This window comes from Calypte anna, chromosome 1, assembly GCF_003957555.1.
Source record: "Calypte anna isolate BGI_N300 chromosome 1, bCalAnn1_v1.p, whole genome shotgun sequence".
NCBI lineage: Eukaryota > Metazoa > Chordata > Aves > Apodiformes > Trochilidae > Calypte > Calypte anna.
Window position 1 is genome coordinate 26834129 of NC_044244.1, and position 22314 is coordinate 26856442.

Consider the following 22314-nt stretch of genomic DNA (forward strand, 5'->3'; position numbering starts at 1 on the left):
ATAGTGTCTGAAAATGCAAGCTGAATTTGTTATAGCTGTATATAGTAACTGTCCAAAACCAGCACTGCCATCTGCTTCATACTTGAAACTCAATGAACTACCCATTAAAAAGGTGCATCTCCTCAAGAGTATTCACATTTCTCTCTGCTTTGTTTGACTGTTTTATGTGTTTGGTGTTTGTAAGTACAAACTATAAGAGCCGTAATTTGTCTTGTAGAGGCTGCCTACACACTCCTGCTGTACGACGAGCTGCTGGAGTGGTCTGATCGGCCGCTCAGAGAATTTCTCAACTACCCCATGCAGACAGAGTGGCAACGTAAAGAGTGTCTCCATCTGACCATCATTCAAAACTTTGATAGGGGAAAGGTAAAATAGTCCTGGTTTACTGAGTGGATCTGTAAAGGATGGTTTATTCATTTTAGGACATTACTTCCAGTCTCATCTCATACGCAAGGCAAATGTTTCCCGTTGCCTGAACAAGCTTTACTTATGAACACAGTAGGTTTCTCTCAGTCCTGTTTTTATGCTAGAAATTCCACACTTACATGTGAGAATAATTTACATTTGTGTAGCAATTCCCTTTGTAACTGCAATAATACTTTATAAAAGATAGTATAATTTCTCCCCATTTTAAAGGTGATGAAAATGAGCCCTATAAAGCTGATGAAATTCCACTTGACCAAGTGAGGAAAAAATTTAGGGGTCTGGATTATAAAAACTATGTTTGCACACTCTAAATCATGTTGTATCTTTTAGGAAAATAATTGCAGAATCTCTATAAAGGAATGGGTCTGGGGGATGGCAGTTAATTGTCATCACTGAGAATGCTTATTCTGAATTAAGCAGGAGTAATTACACTGTAGTCTAAAATTTTGTATACACTGTATGTAATGATTTGCTTATAAATAAGCAATTTGGTACAATTTTGTGAAGCTAGTGTAATATCTATGTAAGCCTAGTAAATGTAATCGAAGTTATGTTGATTTTTTTTTAATTCTGTAATCAGCTTATAAATTTAACTTAGATGGTGCACCAAAATATTTTCCTGTCTACTAAACTTAAGGAGGATATGTTAAGTATACAATTTCTAAATGTAAATTTTTTTTCAGTCTTAAGTATAGTATCAAACAAGATGCAATGACTTCTGTCTTGTACAGTGATCGTTCTGTAAAAATAATTTATTAAGTAAGGCTCTAAATATATTTGATCCTTCAAAGAATTCATCACTAGTACTCAGCAGTTATTGGTATGTCTGGTGGACAATATGTTAAAGTATTTTCAGTTACTGGAAGTATGGCTTAGTATAAAAAGAATGGATTACTAATAAATCATAATCTGTCAAACAGTTGCTTTGAAATTACTGAAAATCTTTTACTTGCTTGCAGTGTTGGGAAAATGGCATTATCTTATGCAGGAAAATTGCAGAACAGTATGAGAGCTACTATGACTACAGAAACCTCAGCAAGATGAGGGTAATGTACCTGAGTATTTTTAATCAATCAGAGATTCAGAAGCTTTTTAGTTTGGGTTAGAAAATATTACCTTGAAAACTGAGCTTTCAGTGGAATAGTCCTTAGGTTTGGCTTGCAGACCTTATTCTGGGGTTTTTCTGTAATAAAGTTTATAAAAAAGGAGTGTGAGCTTTTTGGAGAAAAATGGGAAGATAAACAGTCTTGGAATATCTATACCTCTGCATCTCACCTTTTGTGTGGCCTTTTATTCAGGAAAGTTATATTACAAATTCAGTTTAATTGGCTTCCTATGGTTTATCCAAGGAATGTGGTCTATGCAGCCCTTAGCTAGGAGCAGCAATGTATCTTTGCAGTTGTACTTAAAAGCTAGTATCTTGCAACAAGCAATGTTTTTATTAACTGCTTAAAAATGTAGTTATTTTAATATTGTATATCCAAAATTAATCTTTCCTGGCACAGACTTCCTCTTTTCTCTCATTTTTCTTAGCCCTCTGAGCATTGTTCCTCTCTTCATTCTTTCTGATACTTTCTAAAGATTTTAAGTATTTTAAAGATTATTCAGTCTTCCCATTTCTTATCTACTCCTGATAGATTCAGTTTTATGTTACAGTTTCCTTTTTAATTTTCTGTAAGTGTAGGATGGTTGCTGCTAGGACTGACTTACACTTAATCCAGAGCTGCTTAACAGCATTACACAAAATTCTCAACACAGAGCTATGTGGCAGTGCTCCCTGTGATCTGCTTATTCCAGATATATTTAGATGTCCCAAAGGCAGAATCCTATAAGCAAAAGCAAACTGACTGTCAGTACATGAATAAAATAATTAGTTTATGCATGTTTAATTAACTGTACTTAATATGTTTTGTGTTTGAATTGAGAAATACCCTTCTACTATATCTGTGCCACCTCTGTTAATCCCAAAATCGAGCTGTAGGGATTTCTCATAGCAATATAACTAGGCAGCTATTGATATCATATATGGATTGAATAACTGTCTGCATTGCCTAGAATAGGGCTAATACTAGGGTTTTTTCACAGTATTAAAAAATAAGAACAGAGAATACTTTGAAACATCATCAGCAAAACAGAACTTTGACATGAAGTTCACTTTGTGTCAGTGTTTTGAGTGAAATTAAAGTAGGGTATATGGATCAAAAATATGTTAATTGCTACTGTAAGATTTTTAAAGGAACTCACATTTGATACTTAAATCATGTGAATCTGATATGATTTGGACACAACTCTCTTGAATATGAAAATCGGATTTTCCTGACTAAACTGACCACATTACTGCCACGTGTTTGGATGATTAGCAGACTACTGGGTCAGATGTCTCAAACTGCATTTCTGTTACTTCCATCTCATTAAAGGGCTATGCATATTATTAATCTAATATTTTACCCTTTAATTTGTTTAAAATAATTTTTATGTAATTCTTGGAAACTTTCAGGTCATTAAGGGGTATAATTATCTAATCTGATGTGGTCAGAGACTTCTGTATGTCCTGGTTGCTCAGGGATGCACTGCAATTCCAATACAGCAGAGCAGTGTGCTTGGGATAGCTTACAGTAAAAATGTGTTATCAAAGAAGAATAATTGCATTTCTTACTCATCTCACCCAGATGATGGAAGCATCCTTGTATGATAAAATTATGGATCAACAACGTTTAGAGCCAGAATTTTTCAGAGTTGGATTCTATGGGAAAAAGTTCCCATTCTTCTTGAGGGTAAGTGAATTGAAAATAAACAGAATGGACTAATTCTGGAATTCATGCTGTCATTCATAGTCACTTTCTCTATGTGAGAATTTGATAATACCTTATACAAGTTCTTATCCTATGAGAAATATGGTATTCTTTCTGGTAATTGATGAAATATCCTTATGTTTTCAGGATTAAGAAAAGGTCCTGTCTAACAACAAATGCTAGGCTTCCAGAGTCCCTCATGAACTTAATATCCATGTTTATGTTGGAAACCATGCACCTATACAATTCCACAGAGAAGCACCTTCTTTTCATGTTAGTTCCATGTATCCTGTTGTGCTTCTGCTGGTGGCTGAAGTGCTATCCATTGGCCGTGGGACAGTGCTACTTAGCATTTAAGTAATTATATTCCCACATTCCAGTTTTTTTGACCTTAGAAACTCAGCGTGCAGAGTTTCATTGATTATCAACGTACTGAAGCTGACAAGATACATAAAGTTACTCTTGAACATTAATCTTGGATGCTGAATGACTGAAGTGCCCATGCAAATGTTGGTAGTGTTTACTCTGCTCCCCTCTTCATCAGTCTGCAGTGATTTAGCTGCACTGACTGTCACCTTGGGATGAGAAAAGAATCCTTGTTATTCATGGAGCCACTACAGTCATAATCCAACTCCTCTTCCTATGGTAATTCAAACAAGTGAGAAAAGAACATCCTTTCTATGCTGGAGGCCTAAAAGAAGCTGATTTTTCTCTGCCTTTGTAGTGGGGAAACTGACAAATTCAAATTGGTAAATGTAGGATGAAGCTCCTCCCTTTAAAAGCAGTGCACAAAAAGAGTCTGATGGGCACATAGTTCTTGAAACTACCTACTAGTCATCTGAAAAAAAAGATTTAAAACCTTAATTAGAAATAATTTAATGTTTAGGTTACTAAATGTCAACTGATGAAGTAAAAGTACTGGAAGAAGTTGCACAATAGTGCAGTACTTTCACTGCTTATGCATCTGTGCAGGAAATATTCATGTATTTTCCAAGTTAAATGTACATAGCACAGATTTATGCTTGCAAAACCAACAAGGAACACCTCAGAATTTACTAAATTTGACTTAAGTTTTTTATGGCAAAGCAGTGTGTAAGTCTTGCTGTGTTTGCAAGAGAAGGAATAAAGAATAGAGCTTTCACATCTTAATTTGTAGTTGCACAATAACACTATAGCAGTTGATGTCTTGTAGCAACTTCTGTGAAAGTCCAAGCTCTCCAAATTCTTCCTATCTCTGTTGTTAGGATACATGACATGATGAGGACAGCAATGGTTTCTATCTGAACCTGCCTCAAGAGGAACACATTTGTAATGATTTTTTAGATTTTTCTAATATAGATTTTATATGGATTTTAAAAGGAAATTCATTTAATAGTCTGAGAAAAATGGTGAAGGTATTTCCTTCTTTCAAATGTTTGCAAGCAGAATTGAACCAAAAGGTGAGGTCCACAGCACCAGGAAGCCCTCAGCACCAACACAGTCAGTGACTGGTTCCAGAGGGTGCTCCAAATCCAGGCACTGCATGTTTAGTGTAGGATGTGTGTGTATCTGTACTCATGTTGCACAGTCTCAGGGAAATAATGGTGCAGCTTCATAGTGGACATCCAGGAAAAGGAATTATGTTGAATCCAGGGGTATTATTTTACTTCATATTTCAGAAACTGAATAATTTTAATTTAGCAGGCTGGTAGTTGGTAAACATATAGAGGATAAGACAAATGGAATACGTTCTACCATTTTCTTACAACACTGTTTTTCTTCAGAATTGTGGAACTTCAAAGTTTCCTAGTTCCTAATGGAAAGGACTTTCAGCCCATTTATTTGTCTTCACTGTGTGTTGCATTATAATTTTGTTACATTTTTAGATGGGTTAAAATATATTGCTAATATATCAACTAAGAACAATTTGTCCCTTTAGATTTTTATTAGAGGTTTAAGTTAATAATTCATTTTTTCCAGGCCTTTGAGTAAAACATACTTTGTATGGTAACATTTCCTTCTTCTAAAATCTTTCCAGATTTCTTATTTTCATTCTTGCTTTTTGTTTCTTATTTCTTCTTTCTTAAAATGATGTAAAAATTTCCCAGAAAGTCCATATTTAAGAGCAAGGTTTTTGGATCTATCTAATGGTACCCATTTATTTTCACATAATTAATTTCACATAATCCTCTTGGTTTTGTTTCTTTTTTTTTCTTTTTCTGCTCAGAATAAGGAATTTGTTTGCCGAGGACATGACTACGAAAGGCTGGAGGCCTTCCAGCAGAGAATGTTGAATGAGTTCCCACATGCCATTGCTATGCAACATGCTAACCAACCAGATGAGACCATCTTCCAGGCAGAAGCACAGTGTATCCACATAATCACAAAACTGCACACTGCACTTACATCCTTCCTGCTTTTAAAAAAATGTAGGTACACCTAAAGCCCATTTCAGGCACTGTTTGCCTCCACTGAATTTAATGGTAGGTGATAATTTCCCTGCAATTTGTACCAGTCACTCTATTATGTTTGGAATTTTTTTGTGTAATTGTTGGTTTTATGTAAAAATTCCTTGGTGGGTTATTAAGATTCTTACTTTAGCCAAAAAAAAAAACCCACAAACTTGCAGAACACTCACCACTGTGATAATGGTGTATCAGTTCAAGTTACAGTAATTCAAATTCTTACAATACAACATAATGTTAGCATGGTGTGACATATTGTGTGTAAGAATATACTTAATTAAATCCCTTTACTCCTTGTAAAGGGAGTAAGTATTCTATGTAAGTATCTCAGTTTCAAAACCAAACTTGAATATTTCAACAAAACAGTACAAAGAAATCCCAAACCCTTAAAAATCTCTCAGGTTCCTTTCCCAAGCCTGTAATAGTCCAGAAGCATTTTGTGATGCACACTTCTTTTTTTAAAACAGTTTTTCCTCTGTCTTCTGTCATCAATATTCTTTGCTAATTTGAATGAAGTGAGATAGCCTTAACTCTTTACATAACAGATTTGCAGATTTATGCAGTGACACCAATTCCAGAAAACCAGGAAGTCCTGCAAAGAGATGGCATTCCTGATAACATCAAGAGCTTTTACAAAGTAAATCACATCTGGCGATTCCGCTACGACAGGCCTTTTCACAAAGGCACCAAGGACAAGGAAAATGAGTTCAAGGTAAAGTACCATGCCCTTTCCTGAGCTGATGGGCCTATGGATTTATTTGTAGCATTAACAATAGTTGTTTTATTAAAACATCATCTACAGTTTTATTGTTGAAGCGAGTGTGGTATAACACATTCTCTAAAGGAGGTGGTAGCTCAGGTCTTATTATTTCACTTCTCATTCTATTTGAAAAATAAATGGGAGATGGGAATGTTTCCTATATGGGAATAGGAAAGAAAAATGTTTCCAGTTGTTTTTGCATCAGTGATACATAGAAGGCAGAACTGGAGACAGCAGAACAGCTTTTAGAGAAGTTTACAAGGCAGACAGGAAAACATTGTTAAGATAATCCAAGGTATGGGTAGGACTTCCAAAAGTTATCTCTCCCTAGAGCCAGGGGAGACAGTTCTGACTAAACATCACTATAATGTTCTCTTCCTGTGATACCAAGACTGAAAACTACCCCAGAACTTTGAGATTGTCTCAGGGAAAAGTAATCATTCCTTCCCTAATATGTAAATGACTTCTGTTCCTTCTAATAAAAATGTCACACTGAAAATTCATCTTACATTCTTTTGGTGTATTTAATTTTTGACCCACTATAAACATCCTGATGCAGAACATACTCTGGTATTCAGTACAGAAGAAAATTATCCAATAATTTGTTATAAAGCTAGAGAAAAGAACTGCGAAGGGTAATAAATTAGCTAAATTAGGTCACTCTTGCCCTCTAATTAAAGCTTAGGAATTTACTTTAATTATACAGTTTATATTTATTTTGTGTAGGTACTATCCTATGAGTTAATTTGTCATCTTACAACCTTCTTGCACAAAGTGTTTAACAGTAGTGGTACATTGGAGCCATGCACTGTGAAATCTCCAGCAGGACTTCACAGAAAAGAGTTGATCACTCTGTGTGATCTGTGAGTTCTGCTTCTGAACTCTTCCCTCTTCTCAGATGTTACTGTGGAAGGGAAATACTAAAATGCTATTTTAATTGTGAGGGACTTCCAGAGACTAGGGAACAACACATGATATGGAATAAAACCACGTTTAAGAGTGAAGAATGAGAAGAAGTTACTGCATAGTAGTAGGTCGTAGTTAGGAGAAAAGTGTCTTAGGCTTCTGGGATAGGTAGAAAATTATCTATATTTTCTAGATATTGCAGTAGAAATATGGATGTTAATGCTTTTTATTTTGGTAAAGTATACTAAGATGAAGATAATCATAAAGAAAACTGGGGAAAAATAAAAATAGAGAGGCAAATTAGAGAAATTAATTGGTGTTGTGTATTGTAGAGTTTATGGGTGGAGAGAACTACGTTGATCTTGGTGCAGAGTTTACCTGGAATATCTCGTTGGTTTGAAGTGGAAAAACGTGAAGTAGTGAGTATGAGACTCCTTGCACTATGTATTGTGGGTTGGTTTTCTTCCTTAATCATATATCATTTGATGGACCACTTCAAGACTTATCATGCATGTTTAATTTCTTTGAAGAAGATTTGAAGCTGGGTACAACAGAATTATTTAGGAATATTTTATTTTTAGGAAATTTTGAGTTCTCTGCTTTCTCTTTAAAAGTATTAGAAGGAACCAACTATCCCTGTGATTCATTAAAACAGTTGAGGAAAAAGGTGTTGAGAGCAATAATGGGCAGGCAAAAGCAATATTTAATATCAGCAGCAAATGACATTCTTAAAATTCAGGATGCTGTAATATTTAATACTTAGAATAACTAGAGCTTAACATATCTGTCAGTATTCCTGAAAAGTAGACATTCCCCAGGTTCCTGTACTGTAATAAATGGCATGTGGGTGTATCTCTGAGTCTACCTAGAACTCTGTTGAAGTTCCTAGTTCTCAGCATGTGGGGGGAAGCATGCCCACGCAGAACCTCTGGGGTAGGGTCTACTCTAGCAATCTTGTACTGACACATTGTAATTTCTTCTCCCTCCTTTTTGTTATATTACTCAGAAAATAATTAAATACATTTCAAATGCATTTGGGGGAGTGCTCCTCCTATAAAGTTCTCTAAATAATCCATCAATTGTTGAGCCCAGGAGTGGGGCATCTGTAATTAGTTTCCTTCCTGTCAGAGCTAGTTTTTTTCAATAGTCCCATTTCATATAGGGATACCATTGTACAACTGATTTTCTCCAAAACTCTGTTGTGTTTTTCTTTTATGATAGCAGCAAGATGTCATTTAATCACCATCCTGATATTCTCTTCTAGAAAACCAAAATGGAATTTACTAAAATTAAAACATTTGTGTGTGACAGTTTTGTTAGTTGAGTCCTAATGAGGTTAATATGACCCCTAACATGAAGATCCTCAGTTTACCATTGTGTTACCATTATAGCCTCCATTTCCAAAAGTTAACTGTAATATTTTTTCCTGGGTATACTATCACTCACTTTCTGCTGTATGTTATGTATGGTAAATTATGGCAACTGCAGGTCTGTACTCTTCCCATAGCTTAGCATTTTGATTTTCCTGCAGCTCATGCTACCTGTGAGAAAATCTTCCTCACCTTGAGCACATCCTGCTCAAGGATTGGTTTTGTCTATAATTTGATTATCATCTTAACTCATAGTTTACTTCCAAACTCCTCATCCATAATGTCTAGTTGTTGATACTACTGTGGGTAGGTCAACTGGCTTGCCCCTACTTAAGCCCTGCTGTGTACCCATAAGCACTATGAAGCCCTCCCTGACCTCAAGCCCAATTTAGGTTAAGTTACCAAGGACAGTTTAGTCCTGAATTCCAGGAGTTCCATCCCTAGATGAAGTATGTGAGTGTTCTGCAGCAAGGGCTGAGTATTTCTCAAGGTCAGATAATGCATCCACAGGAGAGGAAAGGTTGTTGGTTATTTTGGTCCTCGATTATGTGATAAAATTCACATAGTAAATAGTGCCCCAGTACTCCCAAATGTAGAATGATATAGTTTTATTTTAAGAAATAAAAAAATTACCCATAATGTATTTTCAACTGAAGATTAGGAATATTTGCAATGTTTCTCACTCCTCTTTCAGGTGGAAATGAGTCCCCTTGAGAATGCTATTGAAGTCCTAGAAAATAAGAACCAGCAGCTGAGAACACTGATCAGTCAGTGTCAAACTAGACAGATGCAGAATATTAACCCTCTCACAATGTGTCTAAATGGAGTCATTGATGCAGCAGTTAATGGTGGAGTTGCAAGATACCAAGAGGTAAGCAGTTTATTTTATGTTTATTAAAAAATACTCCTACCATAATTTCTTACTGATTTCTTTCTCTGTACAGATGTAGCTGCTCTGTATGAACTTAGGACAGAAAGTACCATATCAGTGATAGTTTTAAGTATACCCGTATTGTAGTTTTGGGTGAGATAATGTTAAATATGTATAGCTTTAATGAAACAATCACAAACTTACTCCAGTGATGACTCAGTTCACAATTACCTTGCATTCTGTAGTGGCTTGGTTGAGGATTTTTGATGAAACAGCTAATTGTAACTACATTACTGTAATATACTCTAGGTCAGGAGCTACTTCTGGCTGAACAGCAGGTTTACTTTTGTGTGCTGAGATTCTAATTTTCATATTTATAAAATTCTTAACAAGAAATTATCTTGAATCATATTTTTCTTTTTCTTCTCTAAGTTTTAAGGGAATTTGTTTTCTGGAAAAAATCAAGGAAGAAAGAACACATAAAATTAAGCAATGGCTAAAACTGCATTTGCTCCCAGAAGTTGTTTCCTATTATTATACTCTCTGAATCACCTTAGAAGAACCTTAAATGTTCGAGATGCTGTTTTCACAAAGTTCTGTGAAACATTGAAACCACAGTAAAAAGAAAAGAAGGATTTTTTTTTCAGCCCAGCTTGATCTTTCTCCTAATAATCTTATGAAATACTTGAGACTGCTGGTTGTTCCATCTCCACTGAAAATGTCAAGTTCAGTAACATTTCATCCACTTATCTCAGAGGCTGCAAGATTCAGTGTTCACCCATTGGTTTTAAATTGGGTAAACCTGCATTTAAATGGGACTACAAGACACAGACTGCTACAGTGTGAGAATTTATCAAAACTGCAGCCTTAAGAAAACTGTGAGCCTAAAGCAAAGTAGTATCATGTTTGATGTTTCCCAGATGCTTTTAAACAAAACCAAAACTGTTTAGCATAGTCAAGTGCCACAAAGGGACTCCCTTGAGAAATACAGTCATGTCAGAGCTCTGCCTGGTTTTAGTTAGTAGCATCAGAGCTAGTTCAGTGTCTCTGCATAGCTTTTCACTCTTCACAAGCATGTTAAAGGTTCTAGTTTGCTCTTTTCTTGCTGCTGTTCCTAGCTGCAATTCTGGGTCTCCTAGCTGGTCTTCATTTTTCCGTTCCCTTCTGTCTTCTCCCTCTCTTTCTTGTTATATATCTCAAATAGGACTTTTCACCAGTTTGTGTTTTAAACACTGAAGATGGTAGCAATAGTTGTAAGATTTGGGGTAGGTTTTTTTCTCTTTCACCTTCATTCTCTTTGCATGTCCCTTTCGCTCTTCCCCTTCCTTCTTTTCCTCTCATTTGTAAATATTTTTCTCTGCCTGTTTCACTTGCTTTTGCCTTCTGCCCTGTACTCAAAACTCCGTCATTCTTGGAGTCTGTGGTCTTGAGGTAAGCATGACCTTGTCTTTACAGATATCTTCCTTTCCTTCAGGCAGCTTCCAATCTTTAAGGAGTGTTAAGGCCCAGCAAATAACATCCTTTGGCCAGTTGCTGCTGTTTTGATTCTGCCCTTCTCTTTTGTCCACCTTTTGTTCTCCTTTTTTCTCTCCTCTCCTAATGGGATAATAATATCTAATTATTCAGCATTTTGGCTGGTAGTGCAGATATTAAAGCTCTGCTTGGAAAAGATTCCAGGAAAATCAACAGAAGTAACAGTTATTATGCAGCACTTTCATACATGCTAAAAAATGGCTATAAACTGAATGACTAATTTTGAAAAAAATTCAAAAGACTGCTGGAAAAGGATGAAAAGTGTCTTGTGCCCACTAACACCTCTCAAACCACAGTTTGTACTGTACCTTACATTGCTTTTAGCTCCTTTAGCTCCATGTGCTAGAAGAGCAGAAGCAATTTAATGATCAGCTACTTGTGACCCCAAATTCCAAGAATGGTACTGGATTTGGTAAAAATCTGACTTTTTAATGTTTTTCTTTACAAAGAGCAGTTGATTTTCTTTAAAGTTAGATTATTGAATAGCTGAGTGATATTACAGATCTGTATAAATCTCATCCCAAAACCACTGGGACACAACCTGCTTGGTACTGACTGAGCATTAAACTAGTAGCTAAGGGAAAAAAAGAACATTGGCTGGCAGAAGTTTGGGATTTTAGCAAGTATCAGAGGGCTCCTTTTAAAGATTTAAACATGATTTTTTATTATTCTGCTAAATCTGCAGTGAAATGACCATGTGAGATAAATGTTCTCTGTTACAGTATCAGCCTTTTCTAGACAGGTCTCAGCATCTTTGTGTTAGGGGCTGTCAGGCCATGAAATTTTGGAACTGAATCAGAGGAAGGGGTGTGCCTGTGTCCAGCTCTGCTGCTCCCCATAGTTACAAAATATTCTGCATAGCAAAGATGTTAAAACCTAAAGGTGGATGGAGAACCTTGTAAGAAGTATATGAGGGAAATGCTAAGACAAGTGCAAAAGGAAAACACAGCATGGGGCAGCTCTAAATCCTCTAAATTCTATGGGTAGAAAACTATGTGTGTGTATAGGTAGGCATAGAGACACTTTTTTTGTGACAAATGCATTTCTGAGGAAGTGTAGAAATCTCTCAGATGAGCAGCTGGGCATTTTCTTTACAGAATAGCATCAAGAATTGTAAACTTGACATAATCCCCTTGCAGAGTAGGATGATTGTCATGTTAAGAAAGATGCAGTTGTGGACACACAGGGGAGTGCTATGTTCAGGGCATTGCTGGTGGGTAAAATGATTTTGGGGTACTCTAGTTGGTACAAGGTGATGGAGCAGGAAGTCCTGTAAGCCAATGAACACAACTGGATGTCGCTGAGATGCTCCTGAAGTGAAATGTGTGGCTTTTTGACATCAATGTCACTGTGAGTTCTTTAAAACAGCCTGTTAAGAATGAGTAAAAAGACAGTGTCACAGCTCCAACACATTATAGTATGTAATTTGGCATTGTTCTGAAGGTATGGTTGTATGTAAGGGATAATGAAGCTCCTAGTAGGAGAAGACAAGAAAATCTAACTCTAATTATTTGAAAATCCCATGTCACAATTAATGAAGAAGAGATATTTAGTTCAGGTGACCTGTGTTTGCTTTTAACTCTGATGTGCAGGTTTCCAAATTTGATTCAGGATCTGTCCTGGATGTTGAAAAACTGGTAAATTCCACTCAAGATTAGCTACATTGTATTTGGCCAAGGTCTCCAACCTTCATATGTGAATAACTAATTTCTTAGTTTTTATTTTCCTCTGCTGCGGTAGAAATGAGCTCTTATTTCAAAAATATAATTTAGAAACTTGGTTAAAGAAAAAAATGTGATGTGTTTTTGCTAATTTTGTTAACATGCAATTTTGTTCTCCTTAGGCATTCTTTATCAAAGAATACATCTTGAACCATCCAGAGGATGGAGAGAAGATCACACGCTTGAGAGAGCTGATGCTTGAGCAGGTAAAGTGGGAAAAAACCTGACTGCTCAGTTGTTCTAACTAAAAGTGTCCCAAAATAAAATATAATACTTCAGAGGTTAATAAGTGCCCAATGGTACTCAGTATTTTCTGAATTAGAAATACAGCAACTTCCTATACAAGCAGGTTTCTGGGTAATGTTAATATTTTTCTCTAATCCTTTTCATCATTATCTTAATCACTTCAAACTATTCTAAATTAAAGATTGAATGGGGGACAGCTTTTTCTTTTGTGATGATTTGTGATGCAAATATTTGCACATATTTTACCATTACTACAGAATAATCATTACCTCAATGAAGCATTTGATGACTTAAGCAAATATTTGTGTGGCATATTTTATCACTACACAGAACAAACATTTTCACTAGAAGGTTTAGGATAAGAGGGAAGAAACCTGAAAAATCTTATTACAGTGGAAAAAGTCTATTAATAATTGCCAAAGCAGTAAAATTAGCACCAGCTGATTAAATGAAACAGGTGAGTATTCTATACATTATATGATTTTTATGTTACTTCTTTGTTTATAAGACATCTACCTACTGGCCTTAAATATGAAATGTCTCCATTCAGAAATGCTGAAAAAAATATTTTTATCAAATGATCTTACTAAGCATTTCAGCTCTTTTAACTGAAATTTGCCTATCTTTGTTCTATGAATCATACTGAAATTTTATTGGTAGCCTGGGATAAAGAGGTTAAAGTATTGGAATTTGGCAAGATGTTAATTCTGGTTTTCATCAACATTGTGGTATTTTTTGATCAGACCAGCCAAAGGGAAAGATTTTTAGACAGTATAAATCAGAACAGGCTCACGGAGCTTACTTTAATTTCATTTGGATAGTGTATAAGTAATTTACACTGCAGTTCTGCTTTTTCAAGCCACAGTTAATCTCACTAAGCCTTACAATTTAAAACTGAAGTTAATAACTCCCTGTGACAAAAGCTCTGAATTCAAGTGGTAGCAGTCAAACTCTGCCTGGCACCCAGGGCTGATTTAGCAGCAAACACAGGGCATTCAGAAGGGCTGTGGGGTGGCTGTGTGTGCAGAGGGCTGTGCTGCAGTCCCGACCTCAGGCCAGCGATGCTGCGCAGCTGTGTGCCCGCACGCAGCCTGCCTGAAAATCTCAGCTCTCATCCAAAGATATTACAGCATAATCAAGCTATTTTGTTTTTAAGTGTATCTGATTCCTCATGGAAACAGTTCAGAATTTTAAGTGCCTGCGACCAAATTTGAGCAAGATGAGAGTTTCAGCAATGTTATTCTGAATATTTTTAGTCATGCCTTGCGTCAAGAATACTGCCACCACTTACTGAGGTCTCTGGGGAGCTGGAATAGGAGAGAGACCCATGGACTTAACTGAAAATATCTGACAGTTTCTGGTGGGTGTGGCCACTGCTGTTTCAAGCTTTTTTCAGCTATTCTCATAGAAAATAGCTTTTATTTAGGGTTTAGAACTTCTCCTTGTAAAGCTGCCATTTAGCCAGAATTTTCGTGCGTTATGCATAGTGCGTTTTATATTAGAGCTGAATTCACAAGAGCCAAATCTTTTAGGGGATTTGAATAGTAAAATGGGAAAAGGCATAAATCCTAGTTTTGGTCTCAGGCCTTGTTGGATTACAAGTCTTTTGGGGAATTAGATACTGTTACTACAACGTATATTTGGTTTTTGTTTTTTTTTAAATCAGTATCATAATTAATGATGAAAGGTTAAAGAGAATAAATCAAAAAATATTTTCCCCCTATTTCTTCCTGTCTGTTCTGCAGGCCCAGATTCTAGAATTTGGCTTGGCAGTGCATGAGAAGGTGGTGCCACAGGACATGAGGCCATTGCACAAAAAGCTGGTGGATCAGTTCTTTGTGATGAAGTCAAGCTTGGGAATACAGGTACATGAGCAGGTGCATGGATAGCCCAGGAGAACATTTAGCTGCAGTACAGGCTGTTTAATTTTCCTGAGCAACAAACAGTGACATCTTTTGGTTCTTTGTCCACATTACAACTTGTAGCATTCTTACAGGACCACAAAGTGAAGTGGAAGTTCATAAGCCTTACATACACTGCAGAGAAAACTTGTCACATTTTACTAAAAGCAAAGTATCATCAGTAAAAAGTTTTAAAAAAAATTCTTACTAATGATGAAGCTGGTCCAAAATGGAGATCTACCTATTCAAATTGCTGCCTGTAACTTACAAAATGCTTAATGATATTATGTTCTTTAATTAATTTTTTTTTTAACAACTCACCAGGAATTTTCTGCCTGTGTACAAGCTAGCCCTGTTCATTTCCCAAATGGAAGTCCTCGTGTATGCCGAAATTCCATACCTGTTTCTATGAGCCCTGATGGTGCCAGGGTAATACCACGCCGCAGGCAAGTTAAATTACTAGAAATTGGTAGCCTTTGTTCCTCATGGAAGATGCCCTTTAAAATGCTGTGCTTGTGTGCAAGCTTCTCCATATGATCTGCCTGAAGTGTCTTCAGGCATGAATAGTTGATATATATATATATATATATATATATATTTTCTGTCCCCACCACCCAAATCAAAATGAAACTGTGGAGATGAATAAACATGAGTATTTTCACATGAAAGACTGGCAACTAGAGTTAACAACTTTATATTTCGTCATTCTTATAACAGTCCCTTGAGTTATCCAGCTGTCAATCGGTATTCATCCTCATCACTGTCATCCCAAGCTTCTGCTGAAGTCAGCAATATCACTGGGCAATCAGAAAGCTCTGATGAAGTTTTTAACATGCAGGTACAAATTATTGTAATTTCTTCAGGCTAAACACAGTCTTTCTTAAAGGCTATTTACTAAATTAATGCATACGTTATTTTGTTCAGAAATCTCAAATTTATTGCTGATACTTTTTTAAAAAAATAAATCTTTAAATGGTCTGCTTAGCCTATAATTTAGGAAGAACAGTTTTCTATGTAACTGTTTCTTCTTCTTTAGCTTAGGGCATGGATTTTTTACAAATAAACAGAAATTCACTGTGATGCAAAGCCATCTGAGCTTACATCATACACTTTTCTATCCAGTTGTCACAGTTGTGATGTAGTTATTTTAATGTTAATTACGTTTCTATTTATTTGATATTTTACTGCATCTTTGTGTAGTTACTTTAAAGGTCTTTATATCAATTTGCTATTTTCAAATAGTGATAAACTAGTCTAAGAAGTGTCAAATTCCTTGTTTTAGTGGAAAGTGTGTCATAAATTTTTGTTTTCCAAATTGGTAAGCGTGATATGGTAATAAAAGTGTCTCTTCCATTACACAGCCTAGTCCATCTACCTCAAGCTTGAGTTCTACTCATTCTGCTTCACCTAATGTGACCAGTTCTGCTCCATCCAGTGCCAGAGGTCAGTGCTCATCTCCTGATTAAATGATTCTGAAACTGAATTAAATGATTCTTGATACATTACAGAGCTGAATTTTTGCATGCTATCACTGGTCAGACATCAATTTTAACCAGTTGTTTGCGGAATATGAATTATTAAGGACAGAGGATTTCTTTGTCATCAGCATAAAATTGAATGTCCAGGTTTCACTGCATGATGCATTTAATCATTTGTCATGTTTATGTTCTAGCCTCTCCTCTGTTGTCTGACAAACATAAGCATTCCCGAGAAAACTCCTGTCTGTCCCCCAGAGAGAGACCCTGCAGTGCCATCTACCCTACTCCTTTGGAAACCTCACAGGTAGGAAGCTCTGAGTCTGCAGAGTACAAGTAGCTAAGAAGATGATAAAGGCACTTTTTAAACTTCAAGCAGATTCATGCTTTGAATTATCAAGAGTGGGTTTTTTTGTATTTATAAGCAAATACGCTAAAGTTTTAATTCTACATGAAGGAGATGTGAATAGAATGCACAGTGCTTTGCCATATTTCTGCTTGCTTTGTCTAGGTTTAGAGCCAGTTTTTGGTATTTACTGACTGCAGTGAGAGAGATGCAAAGAACTACCAGGTGACACAGCCTGCTTGTATGAAACAGAAGTGTGTGTTCAATCCAGGGAAAAAAAGGAAGAAAAAACATTATGATGGAAGTTGTTCATGTTGACCTCTCCTTTGCTTCTTCTGAAATAGGAAACCCTAGCTACCCTTGGATAATAACCCACTCCATGTGGCAATTCCTGTTTTTCAGTGTAGTCTCAATAGAGAAAAATAGACATTTTATTATGCCAGAGAAAAGAATGAGTTGAGTTCTTACCTTAAAATTACTGTTACATAGGCCCGCATGAAATTTGTGTCTTTTGAATTACCTGAAATGCAAAATGACCTTGGTGAACTGACCAATTTTGAATCTTTATTTCATCTTTTCTTCTTAATGGACCTATTTTCCTAAAGTGCTTTCCTTCAACACAGTTGCTGTTTTAATCCATGCCATCACACAATGTACCTCTTGCTGAAGTGGAGAAAGACGAGACCACAAGTACAGTGTTCAAGGCTCTAATTTCCATGAGAAAGGTTGCTTGTGATAAAAAACAACTTGATTTTAGAAATTATTTGTTGGCTTCTTGTTAGTTGGATTCTTGTCCCTTGCTTCTTCAGTTATTGAACTGGCTCTTGATTTAGTTTTTTCCTCTTTTCTATTTAAGTCCATTTAAGTAATACTGAAGCTTAGCCAGGGCATTTCTTGGGAACTGCTTACTGATAGATCTACTGGGTGCTTTCTCAGTGGTAGTAGGACCAAACCAACATACAGAAAAGACCAGGAGATGTTCTTAAAATAAAGCAGGATTACAGTTTGTCACAAAGAAAAAATAATCCCATTTTTGCTCCCAGACTACAAACTCTTGCTTTGCCAAGTGGAATGTGACTTCTATCCCCCACTCCACTCGAGACCCGATAAGGGAGGCTGAGGAGACCGTAGGCCCAGTCCCCACTCTCTCTGAGATTCGCCCAGCAGGAAAATGTCCCAATCTGTCTCTACCCTCAGTGTCCCAAGAGAGGGTAAGTAGAAAATTAACTTGCTCGTACAGTGAAGTGTGCTTCAAAGGTGGAGGTCTGACAGTTTCTTTCTGCCCTTGTAACCATAATGAGGATACATCTCTCTGAGGAAAGGTGCTGTTTCTTCCTTTGATGCTACATTCCCCAAGCAGTGAAAATAGACTGTGATCAGAAACAAGAGTCTCATTCTCTGCCTTCTGATTAAGAAGGGGAAAAGAAATCCCCAGGACAATCATGAAGAGGTATCTCAGAGATAACTGTAACTCAATAGAATTTAGATGGTCAAACTGTTCCTTGTCCTTTCTGGTTTTATTCTAACATCAATTAGCATCAAAAGCCTTGGTTGGAGCTTCACACTAAGTTCATAGAGAAAGAACCACCCATTTATGAGTCTTTGTTACAACTTAATGAATGCACTTTTCACAGTAGTTTTTCTGCCAGGAAAGATGAGATGCACAGGCAAATTCCTGCACTTTGAGTCCAAATCAAATCCTTTCAGGCCATAGCTACCTCATTTTAGGTGGACTTCTAGAACAAGGTCACAGCAGTACTTCATCCACTTCCCTCATTGAAACCAATGCTCAGGTTTATCTGTGTACAGCTGCTTTCAATCAACATCTAATTGTGCTTGCTTTTTGATCTCTGGCTGAGTGATTGCACAGTGTCTCTCCAGCAATTCCCATGCTCTGAAGAGGAATGCCTGCTGTCATTGACTGGCCAACAAGCCTCCTTTGTTTTGCACTCTTATTCTTCCTAATGGAGCTTTTTGGGTTTTTTTTAGTGCCTCATTAAACATCTTGTGATTGCTCTTGCTCTTCCATATGGTTTTGTATTTCGTTATTTTAGTATGTCCTTGTTTCTCTGTATTTCATTCAGCTTTCGTCTCTTTATCTCCTCCAATTTCAGTTGCTTTTTCAGCCTTTTATCTTCGCCTTCACAACAGAAAACAGACTTCAGCACTTGCCCACCAGACCTTAGTGAACATTTTCTATCACATTAGAGTACACGTGTACCTATACCACCTCAGTTTCATGGTAACTCCAGGAAAACTGGTATTACCTAATCCAGTGTGACTCTAGCACAAGATAAGATAGGTAAACCTAGAGTAGCTCAAAATTTATCACAGCATTCTTTCTATGAGATCTTTTAAATCAAGTTGTATCAACCAAGTATTTGTTCCTCACTTTGCAACATGGAACTGCAGTGTGTTAGATCAATGATGATGATTATTTGCAGATGGTTTTGCCATCTTGTGGAACCACATCACAGTTCCTTGCTGACTCAGCATGGTCATCTGTGAACACTGGAAGGAGATACAAGAAGGGGATTTGATTTGGATTTCACCAATTGTCTGATCTTGCTTAAAGAAGGGGTGTGGGAGTAGAAAAAAAAGTAAAGTTCATGTGTTCTTTACTTTGGAAAGTACATCTAAATTAGCTGTAGGATTAAATGTATGTCTTTTACATCTGTTATCAAGTTAAATTAGTGACCCATGGATTATTTCAGTTTTGCCAAAATAAGACACTAGTGGAATTTTAGAATGGTTTCATAAATTTACTCTGATTTTATTTTTTTTTAAAGTACAAATATTCAGAAAAGGAAAGACAAACACAAGTCAGGACTAGAAATAATACACAATGCTCTTCTTAGCGAAAAGCCATAATTTTAATATTTTCATACATTACACCTTGTTCAGATCCTGATTCTGCAGTGAAAATATTGCAAGATTATTCCTGTACTTGTTCGTTAATCTATCAAAATACCACTTGCAGAATGAGCTTTTTTAGGGGGTGAGTGATGGGAGGGAGGGGAGCTGGAAACTGTCAGAACTCAGTATATAATAATCCTTCCTCTGATTCCAGTTCTCAGAAAAGGAACCTACCCCCTATTTGCATACACAATTTTTTAATTAAACTCTTTCTGTTATTGGGTGATGTTTATCACTCCACCTCCAAGGCAGACATGTGTAGTAGGAATAATAACAAAAATTTACTTGTTTTCTTAAATGCTACTGAAATACAACTGCAGCTATGCATAACCTGTGCTGTTCTCAATTTACAGAGAATGCTGTTTAATCACATTGGAGATGGTGCTTTGCCACGAAGTGATTCCAATCTGCCTGGCCCTGACAAAGGTGAGTAGAAATGCTGTACTATATCAATCTTGGAAGCAATGAAAATAAATTTAATCTGTCATATTCCACTAGAATGCTGGTTTTTTGAGTGTATATTGTCATCTCCAAATTCCCAAACATTCTAACCAAATTACACTACCGCTCAAAGTTTACAAACAATTTGCTGAAAAAAAAAAAAGGGGAAGTTGGTGTTTCAACTGAATGTTGCACTCAGAAGGGCCCTGAAGTTTGCCCAAAGGGGTGATGGAGAAGCAGGTTGCAGCAGGCTGCCTGTGAGATCTCTCCTGGCTGCTTCTTGGACACCTGCAGTGATGAGCCCTGGAGATGAACCTCTGGAAGCTGGGGCAGAGAGAAGCTAAAGAGATGGATAGAGTCCTGAAGTTTGTTACTTGGAAGTCCTCTTTACAAAAAATAAATCAATGTGCTATACTTTGGAAGAGAAAAGACCAAATTGTTGTTATTTTGGGTTTTTGTTTTGGTTTTTTAATTAGAGCAAATGAGAAACCTATGAATTTCCCTAGACAAAATATTGCCTCTTATAATTTTACATGAGGAAATTCAGTATTTTTGGCTAAGATTTCCTTATGTGCTCCACATCCATAATATGCTCCATCATTTCATTACATGCTGCCCTTTGTGGTGCCTTGAATAAGGGATACAGTGAAACAGGTATATAGTGAATAAATATTTTAAGAATATACCATAACAAGAACTGTCCAGATTTTCATCAATATGAGTATTTTTGTGTTCAAGTTTTTATGAAAGTTTAAGTGTGGAATCTTTCACAGAGCTGAAAAACATATGAAATAATTTAATATGTAAATGTCAAAATTTTTCCAGTGACCTATGCAGCCAAATACATTACAGAATTGTTAAAATAAAATATTATCTCCTGGAGACTCTAGCAGTCCAAAGAACTGACTTCTTGGATGACTTAGAAGAAAAAATGGCTCTTAAAGAGATTCAGGAACTTGAAGTACCCAGGTCTGGTGCCAAGTCATTTTTAGGATGAGGGCAAAACTGTATACACTGCTAGGTGACAGCCTACAATAAAAAGCAAACAGTGTGTTCCATATTTTGGCAATAAAAAAGACAAAATTAAATAATCTAGAAAATAGATGATTCTGTGCACTGTTCTCAGGGTCAACTAATGTACAATTATACTGTAGCAATATTGTTACAACACAACACATCTTTGAAATGATCAGACAAGAAGGAAACTGTCATGGCAAGATGACATTTGAGGATTTGAAGTTTGGGGTTTTATTGGGTGGGGCAGGAGGTTTAAAACAATTTTCTGCTTTTTGATAGGGCATAAAAGAAAGAGTGTGGTATTTAAGTCAGCTTTTGTGCTTTTTATGTTAAATGCCCTGTTTGTTTATCTGACTTCTTTCCATCATTGGTGGCTTCCTGATTACATGAGATAATCCAGGTCTATTAAGGAAGCCCTTTTGGGCCTTGTGGGATCATTCAGTTATAAAGTCACAGAATTTGGTAAAAATCATGCAGACAAAGACAAGAGCCAATTTTACACATCAGGGTGACAGTTGACATGATCAAGCAGAGATTCTTGGCTATAACTACAAACAGCATGCATAAATTTTCTTTATCCACAACAATTTTTTCATGTGATTATTTTTTTCATACATCTTCATGCCTTTCCATTTTTACTCTTTCCATTTTGTGCCCTTCTTTCAGTTCTGAATTTGTAGCCAATGCAGGCAACAAAAGGCTGTTAGCACTGAAAACTTTCTGAGGAAGGCTGACTGGAATTTGGCAAGTTTTTTTCTCTAGTCCCTTCTGTGTATAAAATGAGTTAATGGAAATGGTTTGTGAATAGTGTGTTCTCCCTTGCCTAGTAACCTTTAAATAGGAGTCTGGTGCAACAAGAAACTGATTATATTAACAGGCTTCAAGTTGATGTCCCTCTATGGCTGGGTTTGCAGGGCACCTGAGTGCTATCACAGCTGCTACTGTTGTGGATGATCCCAGTGGCTGTAAAGCTGCAAGATGACTTGATGGCCAGATGCCTGCATCAGGCAAACAAAAGATGGACAGTGTAGTTTAAGAGCTTTTTGATATCTGATGTAGTTATGAGAGGTTTTCAAGCATACTTGTTGTTTAATGTTTTCACTCTGTGTATTTTTTCTTCTGTGGATAATATCAGAGACTTCCAAGTGT

The 22314-nt window shown here is 36.5% G+C and overlaps 1 protein-coding gene across 1 annotated transcript in view; it reads left to right on the forward strand.

The window, feature by feature from the left end:
• DOCK4 (dedicator of cytokinesis 4) overlaps positions 1 to 22314 on the forward strand; it is a 152198-nt gene that overhangs the window by 125134 nt on the left and 4750 nt on the right. The window contains exons 39-53 of the mRNA XM_030469473.1: positions 218 to 366; positions 1386 to 1472; positions 3096 to 3200; positions 5425 to 5566; positions 6208 to 6374; positions 7661 to 7747; positions 9393 to 9569; positions 12946 to 13029; positions 14815 to 14934; positions 15295 to 15416; positions 15688 to 15808; positions 16332 to 16413; positions 16643 to 16752; positions 17835 to 18002; positions 20061 to 20133. Coding sequence (XP_030325333.1) covers positions 218 to 366; positions 1386 to 1472; positions 3096 to 3200; positions 5425 to 5566; positions 6208 to 6374; positions 7661 to 7747; positions 9393 to 9569; positions 12946 to 13029; positions 14815 to 14934; positions 15295 to 15416; positions 15688 to 15808; positions 16332 to 16413; positions 16643 to 16752; positions 17835 to 18002; positions 20061 to 20133 — 1794 coding nt within the window. The remainder of the gene's footprint in view (positions 1 to 217; positions 367 to 1385; positions 1473 to 3095; positions 3201 to 5424; positions 5567 to 6207; positions 6375 to 7660; positions 7748 to 9392; positions 9570 to 12945; positions 13030 to 14814; positions 14935 to 15294; positions 15417 to 15687; positions 15809 to 16331; positions 16414 to 16642; positions 16753 to 17834; positions 18003 to 20060; positions 20134 to 22314) is intronic.